Consider the following 14401-nt stretch of genomic DNA (forward strand, 5'->3'; position numbering starts at 1 on the left):
CGGAGTTTCTTTGGCCATTTAATTTCCAGTCCAAAATAATATCCCAGCATCGCACATATAGAAACACACAAACTGGCACATACACATACATATCCTCATTCACACATGCACTTCCGTATACATTAATTTGTAAGAGGCCAGTTAAAAACAATGTTAATATCGCTGAATCATTTATACAAAGATGGTTTCATTGACCTAACAGCTGTAAGTAGCCCTGTAGCGCTTTCCATGCACTATGATTTCTAGAAATATGAGAATGGGTGTAGGAAACTGGTTGAGCCAAGTTAAAAGCTGAAGAAAGAATGCTCCTTTAAATATTTACAAGGTGAAACAGACTTGTTAGCAAGCACTGCATTAGAAGGATTTACAGCCTTTACATTAGAGGTCAATCAATGAAGGACTGCAAATCTAACTCACTCCTGATAGAAATTGCAGGCTAATGAATATTATAGGACATTGGTCTTGGATTCTAATGTATGTGATTACTTTATCCTCACTGGTCTATATGGCAAACACACTGATTCAAACCCAGTTCTGACACTGTGGAATACTAGTCCCATGTTAGGCAGGAAGCCAGGGAAGACAGCTGCACTTTTGTTTGTGGACGTCTGTGTTGTCCACAGTGCAGCCAAAGCTGGTCCTCTTTTAATTCTCCCGTATAGAGATCCTAGTTCTCAGAGATTAGAGCAAGCTGATTCACCCAGCCGGACCCGCTCCAGCACAGGCTCCGACACAGGCACTGAAACAGACAGGCAGGCAGAGAGAAAGAGACAGAGGAGAAGGAGAGAGGGAGCTGGAAGGAGGAGCCTTACCAGGAGCTTCTACTGGTAGAGTGAGTGGGTAAGAGAGAGAGAGAGAGAGAGAGAGAAAGAGGGGAGGGGTGCGAGTAGAGACACTCAGAGATTGAGAATGGAACATCAGTGAGATCGAGCCAGCATAAGCGCGAGAGAACGCGAAAAAGCTCACGCTGAGAGAGTCTACACATCAACAGGAGAGAGAAGCAAAGCTGATTATCGGCAACTCTGAAGAGTGACATAGAGAGAAGGAGAGAGAGAAGAACAAGAGGAAAAGAAGAAGAAGAGGAGGAAGACAGGACAGAAGAGTTAAAGCTATATCCCTGACAGCAGGGACATCATTGAGGGACTGTAGCACCCATCCAGAACTGCACAGAAGAGCACTGTTGTGTGTTTGTGTGTGTGCCAACTTTAATTTCACACACTTGCCCACTGTGTTTCAGAGGTTCACCCTCTTCCTCTCCAGCCATGATCCCCTGGGTCGTTGTGTTCCTGTGGATCTCCGGACATGGTAAGTCCACTGGCTCTTTTCCTCTTATCCACTGCATCTGTCTAGTACCCTTCTGTTATTATCTGTGTTAGTTCGTGACTGCATGTGAATAGGGAGCATTTTCTTTGAAGTAGTCTCTGCTGTGAGCTGTCAGAGCTGATGCAGTCAGATTTGTCTTATTTTTCCTCAATGATCTGTCACTGTGCTGTATGGGGAGGAAACTGCTGGATAATAATGCAATACCTGTGTTTAGAGCTGTTAACAGTTGTAGCCGGTGGTGCCCTGTCTCAGGAGTTGATCATGGCTTGTGCCCTGTCAGTCTGGTTAGACACTCCTTTTCAGACTGAATGTAGTCACCAGGCACGCTCCTCTGAGTGCTCACATCCCAGCTCGATTAAGCGTTTGCTCCCCACGACTCACATTGTTTTGAAACTGTGACAATCTCTTTGCCGGAGCAATTTTTTTCTATTCCGGAGCAATTTTTTCCCCCTGACAATCTCTTTGCCAGAGACGTACCGGGAGGTTGGTCAAGACCACAGAGGAAGATAAGTAGTGCTTAGAATAGATCACTCTGAACAATACTATCCCCTTGGACCAAGTCTGCAGGTGATTTCAATCTTAGACAGTGGGTTAGAAATGAAGATGGATGGATGGGTTGTTTCCCCTTCTTGCCAGCAGATGGTTGTCTTTGGAAAACAATGTAACTCTCGCTGTCAGTAACATGTGAGAAGTCTGGGATCGTCACTATGTGGGGTCTGGGTGAGATGTGGCTGGACTGAGACCAGACAGAGAGTAGAGGGAGTGTGTTTACTCCTCGTGGTCACTCAGACAGTAGCGGGAGTGTGTTAGCTCCTCCGTGGTCACGCAGAGTAGGGAGAGTGTGTGTGCAGTGTGTTAGCTCCTCCGTGGCCATGGTAACTGACCCACAATGGGAGCAGGAGCTAATCCCAGAGTGTGTCAGGGTCAGCGGAGCTGTCACAGCTTCTTTTCAAAGTTTGACCCCTCACACTGGGTTGCCATCTAAGCAGGGTTCTGTCCCTCAGCTCTCTCAGTGTGTGTGTGTGTGTGTGTGTGTGTGTGTGTGTGTGTGTGTGTGTGTGTGTGTGTGTGTGTGTGTGTGTGTGTGTGTGTGTGTGTGTGTGTGTGTGTGTGTGTGTGTGTGTGTGTGTGTGTGTGTGTGTGTGTGTGTGTGTGTGTGTGTGTGCACAGAGAGAGGCATAACCTTATGTTCAAGATCAACAGGGGAAAAAGGAAGTCAAGTCTTTCTAATTTGTGTCAGATTGAACTGAATCTTACAGTTTTGATATTGGAACATTTTCAGCAGAAGGAACTGTCATTATGAGCTCTTCATTTATTTTCCAGAATTGTTCTCTAGATCACATAGAGAGAAATCAAGTAAATCATAAAAATTATAGAAAAAGTCAAGCTTGTTTTTGCTTTGAAACACATCCTATGGTGCCCTTTTCAATGTCTATTCCAGGCACTATAAATTATGTATGCATATGTTTAAGTGGAAAAAAATGTATGTCTGGACGCACTTACACAACTCACTAATTTGACGTTGACTCAGGTACTAAAGCTGTTAATATTGCTCTCGGCACTACTGGTTCAGGAGTTGAACATCACGTCTGAGGAGGTTGTCGGTTGTAGTATGTGTTTTGATGCTTGTGTTACTGTAGATGTTGACAAAAGCATATTGTTTTTCTATGAAGTAGTTAGAAAGTACAGAGTAGCTATATCGAGACTATATTCCACAGTTTATTTCTTCATGAAGATACGTTTTTTTCCAAGATCAGTGTACTCTGGAAATAATTTTAGATGTCTGCCTTATGTGCAAAATTACTATCCTCAAGCTTTTCCCCTTTCCCCCTTTAAACTAAGAAGCTGATAATTGCAAAACTAAATTCAGCAAAAAAAGAAAAGTCCTCTCACTGTCAACTGCATTTATTTTCAGCAAACTTAACATATGTAAATATTTGTATGAACATAACAAGATTCAACAACTGAGACAAAAACTGAACAAGTTTCACAGACATGTGACTAACAGAAACGGAATAATGTGTCCCTGAACAAAGGGGGGGTCAAAATCAAAAGTAACAGTCAGTATCTGGTGTGGCCACCAGCTGCATTAAGTACTACAGTGCATCTCCTCCTCTTGGACTGCACCAGATTTGCCAGTTCTTGCTGTGAGATATTACCCCACTATTCCACCAAGGCACCTGCAAGTTCCCAGACATTTCTTGGGGGAATGGCCCTAGCCCTCACCCTCCGATCCAACAGGTCCCAGACGTGCTCAATGGGATTGAGATCCGGGCTCTTCGCTGGCCATGGCAGAACACTGACATTCCTGTTTTGCAGGAAATCATGCACAGAACGAGCAGTATGGCTGGTGGCACTGTCATGCTGGAGGGTCATGTCAGGATGAACCTGCAGGAAGGGTACCACATGAGGGAGGAGAATGTCTCCCCTGTAACGCACAGCGTTGAGATTGCCTGCAATGACAACAAGCTCAGTCCGAGGATGCTGTGACACACCACCCCAGACCATGACGGACCCTCCACCTCCAAATCGATCCCGCTCCAGAGTACAGGCCTCGGTGTAACGCTCATACCTTCGACGATAAATGCAAATCCGACCATCACCCCTGGTGAGACAAAACCACGACTCGTCAGTAAAGAGCACTTTTGTCAGTCTTGTGTGGTCCAGCGACGTTGGGTTTGTGTCCATAGGCGACGTTGATGTTTGGTGAGGACCTGCCTTACAACAGGCCTACAAGCCCTCAGTCCAGCCTCTCTCAGCCTATTGCGGACCGTCTGAGCACTGATGGAGGGATTGTGCGTTCCTGGTGTAACTCGAGCAGTTGTTGCCATCCTGTACCTGTCCCGCAGGTGTGATGTTCGGATGTACCAATCCTGTGCAGGTGTTGTTACACGTGGTCTGCCACTGCAAGGACGATCAGCTGTCTGTCCTATCTACCTGTAGCGCTGTCTTAGACGTCTCACAGTACGGACATTGCAATTTATTGCCCTGGCCACATCTGCAGTCCTCATGCCTCTTTGCAACATGCCTAAGGCACATTCACACAGATGAGCAGGGACCCTGGGCATCTTTCTTTTGGTGTTTTTCAGCGTCAGTAGAAAAGCCTCTTTAGTGACTTCAGTTTTCATAATTGTGACCTTAATTGCCTACCGTCTGTAAGCTGTTAGTGTCTTAACAACCGTTCCACAGGTGCATGTTCATTAATTGTTTATGGTTCATTGAATGGGAAACAGCATGGGAAACAGTGTTTAAACCCTTTACAATTGAGATCTGTGAAGTTATTTGGATTTTTACGAATTATCTTTGAAGGACAGGGTCCTGAAAAAGGGACGTTTCTTTTTTTGCTGAGTTTACCTGATGATGATAGCCCACCTGCTGAAATACCATATACAGCAATTGAACGTTCTAATCTCATCGTTGCATAGATCTCGATACATCTGCTCTGTGTGCGCAATTATTTTACCAGCATCATCATTTTTCCCTTCATTATAGGTGATAATTTCAGTTTTGGGAAAAACAACTAAAAACCAACCAGCACATATCTCAGGTAATGCAGACCGGTGCGAGATTGCTCTGCAATTTAGCTGAGTTTGTTATTACCATAATATAAAATAATATAAGCCCTGGCAGGTAAACAGGAGATAACAACCTGTCTGCTTGCCTTTTACCAGCAACTTTACCCCTACAGCTAATTCTAGTTTTACAAATTATTACTCTGTTTATGTCGCCAGCTACTTTCAGCCGATATCTTTTATGAAAAAAGGATGGCGGGAATTGTGAGGCTGAGACTCACATTTCTAGAGAGAGCCGTTCTCTAGTGAGACTCAGAGAGAGAGAGAAAGAGAGAGAGAGAAAGAGAGAGAGAGGGAGAGAGAGTGAGAGAGAGAGAAAGATTGGTCCTGAGTTGTGCTGATCTCAATCCTGCCAGTACTGTATGGAGGGTTATGTAGGGCACCTTCCCTTCCCTCGCACCCTGGCACTCACCTGATCCACTACTGACTGATGACACGGTGTGAGCCAGGAGAATCCTGAAAGGATGTCCCCAAGAAGGCAGTCACCGCAGGCAAAACCTGTCCCGAGACCTCATCTGTCTCTCTCATTGTCTCTCTCATTGTCTCTTTTTTCTCTCTCTTTCCCTCTATCCATGTCTCTCATAAGGGGTACAGTGTGATTGAACACCATCTCTGCTGTCAGGGAAATGGTGCTGGAATTTCTGAGTACAGAAAGTCCCTGTGGAGGGAGACAGTTTAAGAATAGAGTCTTGTACTGGATGTGCCTGTCCCTGTGGCAGACTGGAACCGAAAAACCACACAGAGGTATATGGAGTGACTCGTTCTCTCAAACTAGACCCAGATCCCTGGCCTCCTTATTAAATCCATAGGCAAACTGTCCAGTAGTTGCTTGGATGGTACTTATAGGCAACACGTCTAATCATTCTGCTGGCCTCGGGTTTGCACACTGGGGGCAGTGCAGCATAGCAATGGACTCCATTCCTCTCTCTTTCTCTCTCCTTCTCCCTCTCCATCTTTTGGCTTCCTTCCTCCTTTCCAGCTCACAGGCACACTCCTAGACCTCCTAGTGCTAAGTCACCACCCCGCCATGACACTAAGCTGTTTCTTAACCCTGGAAAGAAGGTCTTAGCACCCCACAAGCCTCGATTTAATTTACTGCTGTCTATTAACTGTCTGCCTATTCTGAACCTAAACCCACTTTTCACGGAACACAAGCTTTGATACCAAATTCCTAATAGCTTCATAATTAAATGTCAACACAATGTCATGTTTGGTTTTTGGGATTTTGGAGTAAATCTCTTTGCTTCTTTGAAAGAGTAAAAACCCTCCATCACATTTCAAAATACCAATCATCCCCAAATGACATTGGTCAATGTTTTCTCCATTTTATTGCATCATTCTGCATTCTGAATAGTTATTTGCAAGCAATGCATGTGTTAAACCGCTTGTAAATGTATGGATTAGGACACATAATAATCCAATTGTAATTAATAGATTTTGCCATTTCAACCACAAGCTAAAACAAATTAATTTTGATTTGTTTCCATATACTGTCAAACACCCTCCTTTGGTCATCATACAGACTTTCTCACACAGCTTCTGCTGTGGTCTATCTTCCTGTTTCTGTTGTCAACATGGTGGCTAAGGAGATAGAAGACACATTATGTGCCCTTCCTCTATCTTAACTCTTCCCCCCTCAATGATGACACATACTGTAAGGACGTAACCCTAGCCGGGCCACGTCTCCACGGGAGATTGATATTGATGTCCTCCATTGGGATGTGACGTTGTGAGCCAACCTTTGTTTCCTTGTTTGCGCTTTGTGTACCATCAAGGCTAGCGATATAAGTCACCTCAGACGCCCATGACCCCTGCTGATTTTTCTGTCATGCTAGATTAACCCTAATCCAATCCAGGCTGACGTTTCCCAATGGATATTTCTGGTAGTAAACATATTAATAAATAATCAGGAGCTGTGTCTAGAAAGCTTTGGCTCTCAGTCCCAGTCGTAAGCAATGGATAGGCCTTCAAAAGGGGTCATTTTACAGAAAGTTATTTCCAAGAATATTAGATAAGGTTACAGGTTTATGTTGAGTGAATAGACATTGTTTAGTAGGTTTTTGCCTTCAGAGTAGCTGGCATTGTTTTTGTTTTTTCACTTACATTGATGATTGATAATAGGTTATGGCTTTTGTTACAATTCGATTAGAGTAATTAGATCATTGAGTTACCGTGTAATTAAAGCTATTGCATTTTAATCAGCTGTTGTCTTTGTAATTCATTGTTATGCATCAAGTATCTTGATGCTTGCATCATGGGCCTTTAGCAGATGCCAAACAAGCATAAGTAAGAGATCATTTCAGAGACATGCAATGTTCTCTATTCTCTTCATATTTTATCTGTCTGCTTAATCCGATTAAATGGATGGAATCTCTTCAAGTCGGATTCCGGTCAGGGAGGAAAGGAAAATCATTCGTTTGGAAACTATTCTTGCAAACCAGGCAATGATCCGCTTCCTCTTAAGCAGTCAACAAAAATACAACTGTGTTTACTGGAGTTCATTACAATTCTCCAATGGGATCACTGTTCCCAAGTATACTCCAAAGACCCCCTCCCTACCATTCTGTATTACATACTCCAACATCCCTCCAACCCCCAGCCGCGCCTTCTCTCCCTCGCTGAGACTTTTCTCTTGGATCTCATTCCTAGGGGATGAATTTATCCAGATTGGAGCACTCTCGGCAAAAGGGCATTATCCCGGATTTACATGTCTGCTGGGCGAAATGTTAAGTAATTCAACCAGATGCTGTTGTGATCATGAGGTCACCTGTGGAGTGAGGGTTAGCACCCATCTGCACTCCTCAGTCCCACCCTTTTCCTATTCCCCCTCTTTCCTCGAAGACGTGGGCAGCACCATACGTGGCCTGTCTGTCTCTCATAAGGAGTGTCAGGATACGGGGAGATAGCAGAAGGGGGAAGACGGGCACACTGGGAGGCAGCTGCCTTCTCTGAGCACAGTCGGGAATTTTTGACAGATTAAAGAGGGGTTTAATGGTTTCTAAATTGCAGCCTAATGCACAGGAAACAACAGGCGATGTTATTCTGTCTCAGTGGGAGCCGAGCGCAGTGGCTTGGCAAGGGAGATCAACAGAGCCGGGGTAAGGCGGGTCGTATACCGCGCTTCTGTTCCGGCATCGTCAGCATGGCACAGCTGGTCAAAACCCTGTGCCTACCTCCTTGTTCCTGTGCAGGGGGTAGCTGGGCAGAGAAAAGGGTGGGAGGGGGTAGTAGAGTGGAAGCAATGCTATGACTTTGAGTGTAGCTTGTTCATCAGTTGTTAACTCAATTTCCTCCTCTTTAGTAAAGAGATATTTTTTTCAGTTATATAGTTAAGGATGTGTTGTATCGAAAATGTATGCAGATATGATCAGTGTGAGGCTATACACTGCATGTTTGGAATCAGAGCATTGTTTCTCTTGATTTATAAATGGCACGTAATAGTTCCATTAGTGCCAAAATAGAGGAGCAAATTATGTTAGCAATTCAATCTACTTTGGAGAGTTTAATAATGATGATTCTAATGTGTTATGGTTGTCTATTGTGTTCTTGACTTTGTCTCAAAATAACAAACCACGTGTGTTTTCCCATCTCGGGCTCTTTTTGCTGCCCATTGCTCTGGCAGAGTGGAAAAAAAGTTTATCCCGGCATTGATATTGTTATCAGTGCAGATCTGGAGTTATTACCTTGGGTAAATCGCATGCCATCCTCTTCGCTGCCTACTGCTGCCGATACAATGTTGTGTATCCTGGAAGCGGCTGAAGCATTTGTGAGTAAACCACCTAGTAAATGCATTGACAGGATTGTTACAGGCCATGTTGGAGGGAGGATGGAAGATGCGTTTGGTGTTTCGGCACAGGAGGCACTTGAGGAATTGGGTTTCTGATGTGATAACAGCTTCAAAGTGTTTTGCAGGAAGTTTCTGGGACAGACCAATATTACACCTGGATGAACTCGGCTGTCTCTACCTCCCTCACTCCCTCCTTCCATTTCTCTCTCTCTGTTCTCCCTCTCTCATGCCAATGTTTCTTACCAGAGATAGAAATGGCTTTTAAATTGGCCGATGCCAGCTAGCTGTGTGTGCTTGTTCCGTGCATATCAAAATTAATGTGTGTGTATGTGTGTCAGAGTTGCGGGGGTACTGCTGTGCAATGCCAATTATGTCTGCAAGCCTTGTTGCCCGCAATATATACTGAACAAAAATATAAACACAACATGTAAAGTACTGGTCCCATATTTTATGAGCTGAAATAAGAGATCCCAGACATTTTCCATATACACAAAAAGCTTACTTCTCTCATATTTGTACACATTTGTTTACATCCCTGTTAGTGAGCATGTCTCCTTTGCCAAGATAATCCATCCACCTGACAGTTGTGGCATATCAAGAAGCTGATTAAACAGCATGATCATTTCACAGGTGCACCTTGTGCTGGGGACAAAAATAGGCCACTCTAAAATGTGCAGTTTTGTCACACAACACAATGCCACAGATGTCTCAAGTTTTGATGGCGCTTGCAATTGGCATGCTGACTGCTGGAATGTCCACCAGAGCTGTTAGTGTAACCGATGAGAAATGGCTAGCTAGTTAGCAGGGTGCGCGCTAATAGCGTTTCAATCGGTGACCTTACTCGCTCTGAGACCTTGAAGTAGTTGTTCCCCTTGCTCTGCAAGGGCCGTGGCTTTTGTGGAGCGATGGGTAATAATGCTTTGTGGGAGGCAGCTTTGATGTGTTCAGAGGGTCCCTAGTTCGAGCCCAGGTAGTGGCGAGGAGAGGGACGGAAGCTATACTGTTACATTGGCATACAATTTAATGTTAATTTCTCAACCATAAGCCACCTCCAACGTCGTTTTAGAGAATTTGACAGTACGTCCAACCGGCCTCACAACCACAGACCACGTGTAACCACGCCAGCCCAGAACCTCCACATCCCGCTTCTTCACCTGCAACATCGAGAGCATCCTGACTGGTTGCATCACTGCCTGGTATGGCAATTGCTCAGCCTCCGACCGCAAGGCATTACAGAGGGTAGTGCGTACGGCCCAGTACATCACTGGGGCTAAGCTGCCTGCCATTCAGGACCTCTACACCAGGCGGTGTCAGAGGAAGGCCCTAAGAATTGTCAAAGACCCCAGCCACCCCAGTCATAGACTGTTCTTTCTACTACCGCAATGCAAGCTGTACCGGAGTTCCAAGTCTAGGACAAAAAGGCTTCTCAACAGTTTTTACCCCCAAGCCATAAGATTCCTTAACTTGTTATGGATAGGGGCAGCATTTTCACGTTTGGATGAAAAGCGTAACCAGAGTAAACTGCCTGCTACTCAGTCCCAGTTGCTAATATATGCATATTATTAGTAGATTTGGATAGAAAACACTCTGATTCAGTTTCTAAAACTGTTTGAATGATGTCTGTGAGTATAACAGAACTCATATGGCAGGTGAAAACCTGAGAAAGATCCAACCAGGAAGTGGGAAATCTGAGGTTTGTAGGTTTTCAACTCTTGGCCTATCGAATACACAGTCTCTATGGGTCATTTTGCACTTCCTAAGGCTTCCACTAGATGTCAACAGTCTTTAGAACCTTGTTTGATGCTTCTACTGTGAAGTGGGGCCGAATGAGAGGAGAATGAGTCAGGGCTCTGGCAGAATGCCAGTGACGCTCGTTCACGTGAGAGCGAGCTCTGTTCCATTACTTTTCTGAAGACAAAGGATTTCTCCGGTTGGAACATTATTGAAAATTTATGTTAAAAACATCCTAAAGATTGATTCTATACCTCGTTTGACATGTTTCTACTGACTGTAATATGACTTTTCGTCTGAACTTTTGCCTGGACCTGCCCGCGCGTCGTGAGTTTAGATTGTGTACTGAACGCGCGAACCAAAAGGAGTAATTTGGACATAAATGATGGACTTTATGGAACAAATCAAACATTTATTGTGGAACTGGGATTCCTGGGAGTGCATTGTGATGAAGATCATCAAAGGTAAGTGAATATTTATAATGCTATTTCTGACTTATGTTGACTCCAACATGGCGGATATCTCTTTGGGTTGATTTGTCGTCTGAGCACCGTACTCAGATTATTGCGTGGTTTGCTTTTTCCGTAAATATTTTTTGAAATCTGACATAGCGGTTGCATTAAGGAGAAGTATATCTTTAAATCTGTGAATAACACTTGTATCTTTTATCAGTGTTTATTATGAGTATTTATGTGATTTGATGTGGCTCTGTGCAAATTCACTGGATGTTTTTGAGGCAAAGCCAAATGTAAACTGAGGATTTTGGATATAAATATGAACTTGATCGGACAAAACATACATGTATTGTGTAACATGTTGTCCCGGAAGTGTCATCTGATGAAGATTATTAAAGGTTAGTGATTCATTTTATCAATATTTCTGCTTTTTTTGACTCCTCTCTTTGGTTGGAAAATCGGTGTATGCTTTTTTGACTAGTTGCTGACCTAACAAAATGATATGTTCTGCTTTCGCCGAAAAGCTTTTTTGAAATCGGACACTGTGGTTGGATTAACGAGAATGTTATCTTTAAAATGGTGTCTAATACTTGTATGTTTGAAAAAATTGAATTATGAGATTTCTGTTGGTTGAATTTGGCACCCTGCAATTTCATTGGCGAGGGGTTCCGCTAGCGGAACGGGGTTCCTAGACAGGTTTTAACAGGTAATCAAATGGCTACCCGGACTATTTGCATTGTGTGCCCCCCCAACCCCTCTTTTTTACGCTTCTGCTACTCTCTGTTTATCATATATGCATAGTCACTTTAACTATACATTCATGTACATACTACCTCAATTGGTTCGACCAACCAGTGCTCCCGCACATTGGCTAACCGGGCTATCTGCATTGTGTCCCGCCACCCACCACCCACCAACCCCTCTTTTACACTACTGCTACTCTCTGTTCATCATATATGCATAGTCACTTTAATCATATCTACATGTAAATACTACCTCAATCAGCTTGACTAACCGGTGTCTGTATGTAGGCTCGCTACTTTTATAGCCTCGCTACTGTATATAGCCTGTCTTTTTACTGTTGTTTAATTTCTTTACCTTCCTATTGTTCACCTAATACCTTTTTTGCACTATTGGTTAGAGCCTGTAAGTAAGCATTTCACTGTAAGGTCTACACCTGTTGTATTCGCCGCACGTGACAAATAAACTTTGATTTGATTTTGGATCGTCTCAGACCAACCAACTGTACATCTGATGAAAGGAGGAGTATTTCTGTCTGTAATAAAGCTCTTTTTGTGAAAAAAAACTCAAATCTGATTGGCTGGGCCTGGCTCCCCAGTGGGTGGACCTGGCTCCCAAGTGGGTGGGCCTATGGCTGCGCCCCTGCCCAGTCAAGTGAAATCCATAGATTAGGGCCTAATGAATTTATTTCAATTGATTGATTTCCTTATATGAACTGTAAATCAGTAAAATCTGTGAAATTGTTGCATGTTGCGTTTCTGGTTTTGTTCAGTATACATGCAAATGAGCCTTTTGTATGTATATTTGTATTTACTATGGATCCCCATTAAAAAAATATATATATATATTTTACCTTTACTTAACTAGGCAAGTCAGTTAAGAACAAATTCTTATTTTCAATGACAGCCTGGAAACAGTGGGTTAACTGCCTTGTTCAGGGGCAGAACGACAGATTTCTACCTTGTCAGCTCGGGGATTCGATCTTGCAACCTTTCGGTTACTAGTCCAACGCGCTAGACACTAGTTTACCTGCCACCCCAGGCTTTCTATGGATCCCCATTAGCTGCTGTCAAGGCAGCAGTTACTCTTCCTGGATTCCAAACACATTAAGGCACTGACATTACACATAAAACAAAATATAAAACAATAAATAATATAACATTATTATACCACTACATATCTACAATGCAAAATGTATAATGCCACCATACAACATTAATTTAATGTACGTGTGTGTAGAGGGCTAGCATTTGTGTGCGTGTGTCTGTACCTGTGTGTGTGTCTCTTCACAGTCCCCGCTGTTCCATAAGGTGTATTTATAAAAATACATATTTTAATCTGATTCTACTGCTTGCATCAGTTACCTTACGTGGAATAGAGTTCCATGTAGTCATGGCTCTATGTAGTACTGTGTGCCTCCCACAGTCTGTTCTGGACTTGGAGATTGTGAAGAGACCTCTGGTGGCAAATCTTGTGTGTTATGCATGGGTGTCCAAACTGTGTGCTAGTAGTTTAAACCGACACCTTGGAGCATTCAGCTTGTCAACACTTCTTCCAAAAACAAGTAGTGATGAAGTCAAACTCTCCTCCACTTTTAGCCATGAGAGATTGACATGCTTTTGACTTGTACATGGAGAATCAGGAAAGAAAGGAGCGCCTCACCAACTCACCTGTTGTAAAATATGTGTGTCCTTTCCTGCCAGTACAACAATGCATCTGTCTGGAAGCAACAGAACAGCGGCAAACGATACCTTGCTTCTCCCAGGGATGCCTTGTGGCAGACAGTGGTGACTGCAGGTGACGGCCTCTGATAGAACATGGAGGCCATGGGGGTCTGTATAGTTAACATAGAGTACTGTTCCTCTGGCACTATTGGCTCATTGGAGTATGCCCAACTTATTCCTGCTCAGTCGGGGTCAATACAACTGCATGTACAACTGTTTATAATGGAACAGCGTTCTCTTTGGGAACCAGGCATACAGTCATTGTTAAGAGAGGCTACTTGATACAGCACTGATCAAGAAAATAGTTTTATTCAGCAAAGCACATCAGACACAATAGCACTCGCTAAACTTTCTCTTCATCTAAACTTTCAAAATCAGAAGTCCTTAATAGTGTCACGTCCCATCCCCTGCATCAGTCTGTTGATGTGGATAGTGTTTCACCAGTTGCCAAACGGGGGGTTGAGCCATCTTCTTGTCCCACTAAGACAACTAGGCAATTGAGGGAGAGGCCATTCAGTAGTCATGATCAGAAGGCTGGTACTAGAGATCGACAGAGCCACCCATCTTCCATCTCCAACCAATGGTGGCTTGTCGCCAATTTTCTTCCAGCCTTATTAGCATGTTTGTTGCAGGAAATGTAGGAGCGGTTGACGTCAGGCTTAGGAAACATGTCAAATCAAATCATATTTCATTCGTCAAATGTGCCAAAAACAACAGGTGAAATGCTTACTTACGAACCCCTAACCAACAGTGCAGCTTCAAAAAATATGGATAAGAATAAGAGATTAAAGTAACAAGTAATTAAAGAGCAGCAGTAAAAAATATATATATACAGTGGGGAGAACAAGTATTTGATACACTGCCGATTTTGCAGGTTTTCCTACTTACAAAGCATGTAGAGGTCTGTAATTTTTATCATAGGTACACTTCAACTGTGAGAGACGGAATCTAAAACAAAAATCCAGAAAATCACATTGTATGATTTTTAAGTAATTAATTTGCATTTTATTGCATGACATAAGTATTTGATCACCTACCAACCAGTAAGAATTCCGGCTCTCACAGACC

The 14401-nt window shown here is 43.4% G+C and overlaps 1 protein-coding gene across 6 annotated transcripts in view; it reads left to right on the forward strand.

Annotated features, from left to right (window-relative positions):
* The first annotated feature begins 747 nt into the window (after window positions 1-747).
* LOC139549306 (kin of IRRE-like protein 3) overlaps window positions 748-14401 on the forward strand; it is a 239855-nt gene continuing 226201 nt past the window's right edge. For all 6 annotated transcript variants that reach the window (XR_011669863.1, XM_071359617.1, XM_071359621.1 and 3 more), the window contains exon 1: window positions 748-1305. Coding sequence is in view for 5 of the 6 variants with exons in the window: in XM_071359617.1 (XP_071215718.1) it covers window positions 1263-1305 (43 nt within the window). In the remaining variant the exon portion in view is untranslated. The remainder of the gene's footprint in view (window positions 1306-14401) is intronic.

The sequence above is a fragment of the Salvelinus alpinus genome, chromosome 22 (genome assembly GCF_045679555.1).
Source record: "Salvelinus alpinus chromosome 22, SLU_Salpinus.1, whole genome shotgun sequence".
In the NCBI taxonomy this organism is placed as follows: domain Eukaryota; kingdom Metazoa; phylum Chordata; class Actinopteri; order Salmoniformes; family Salmonidae; genus Salvelinus; species Salvelinus alpinus.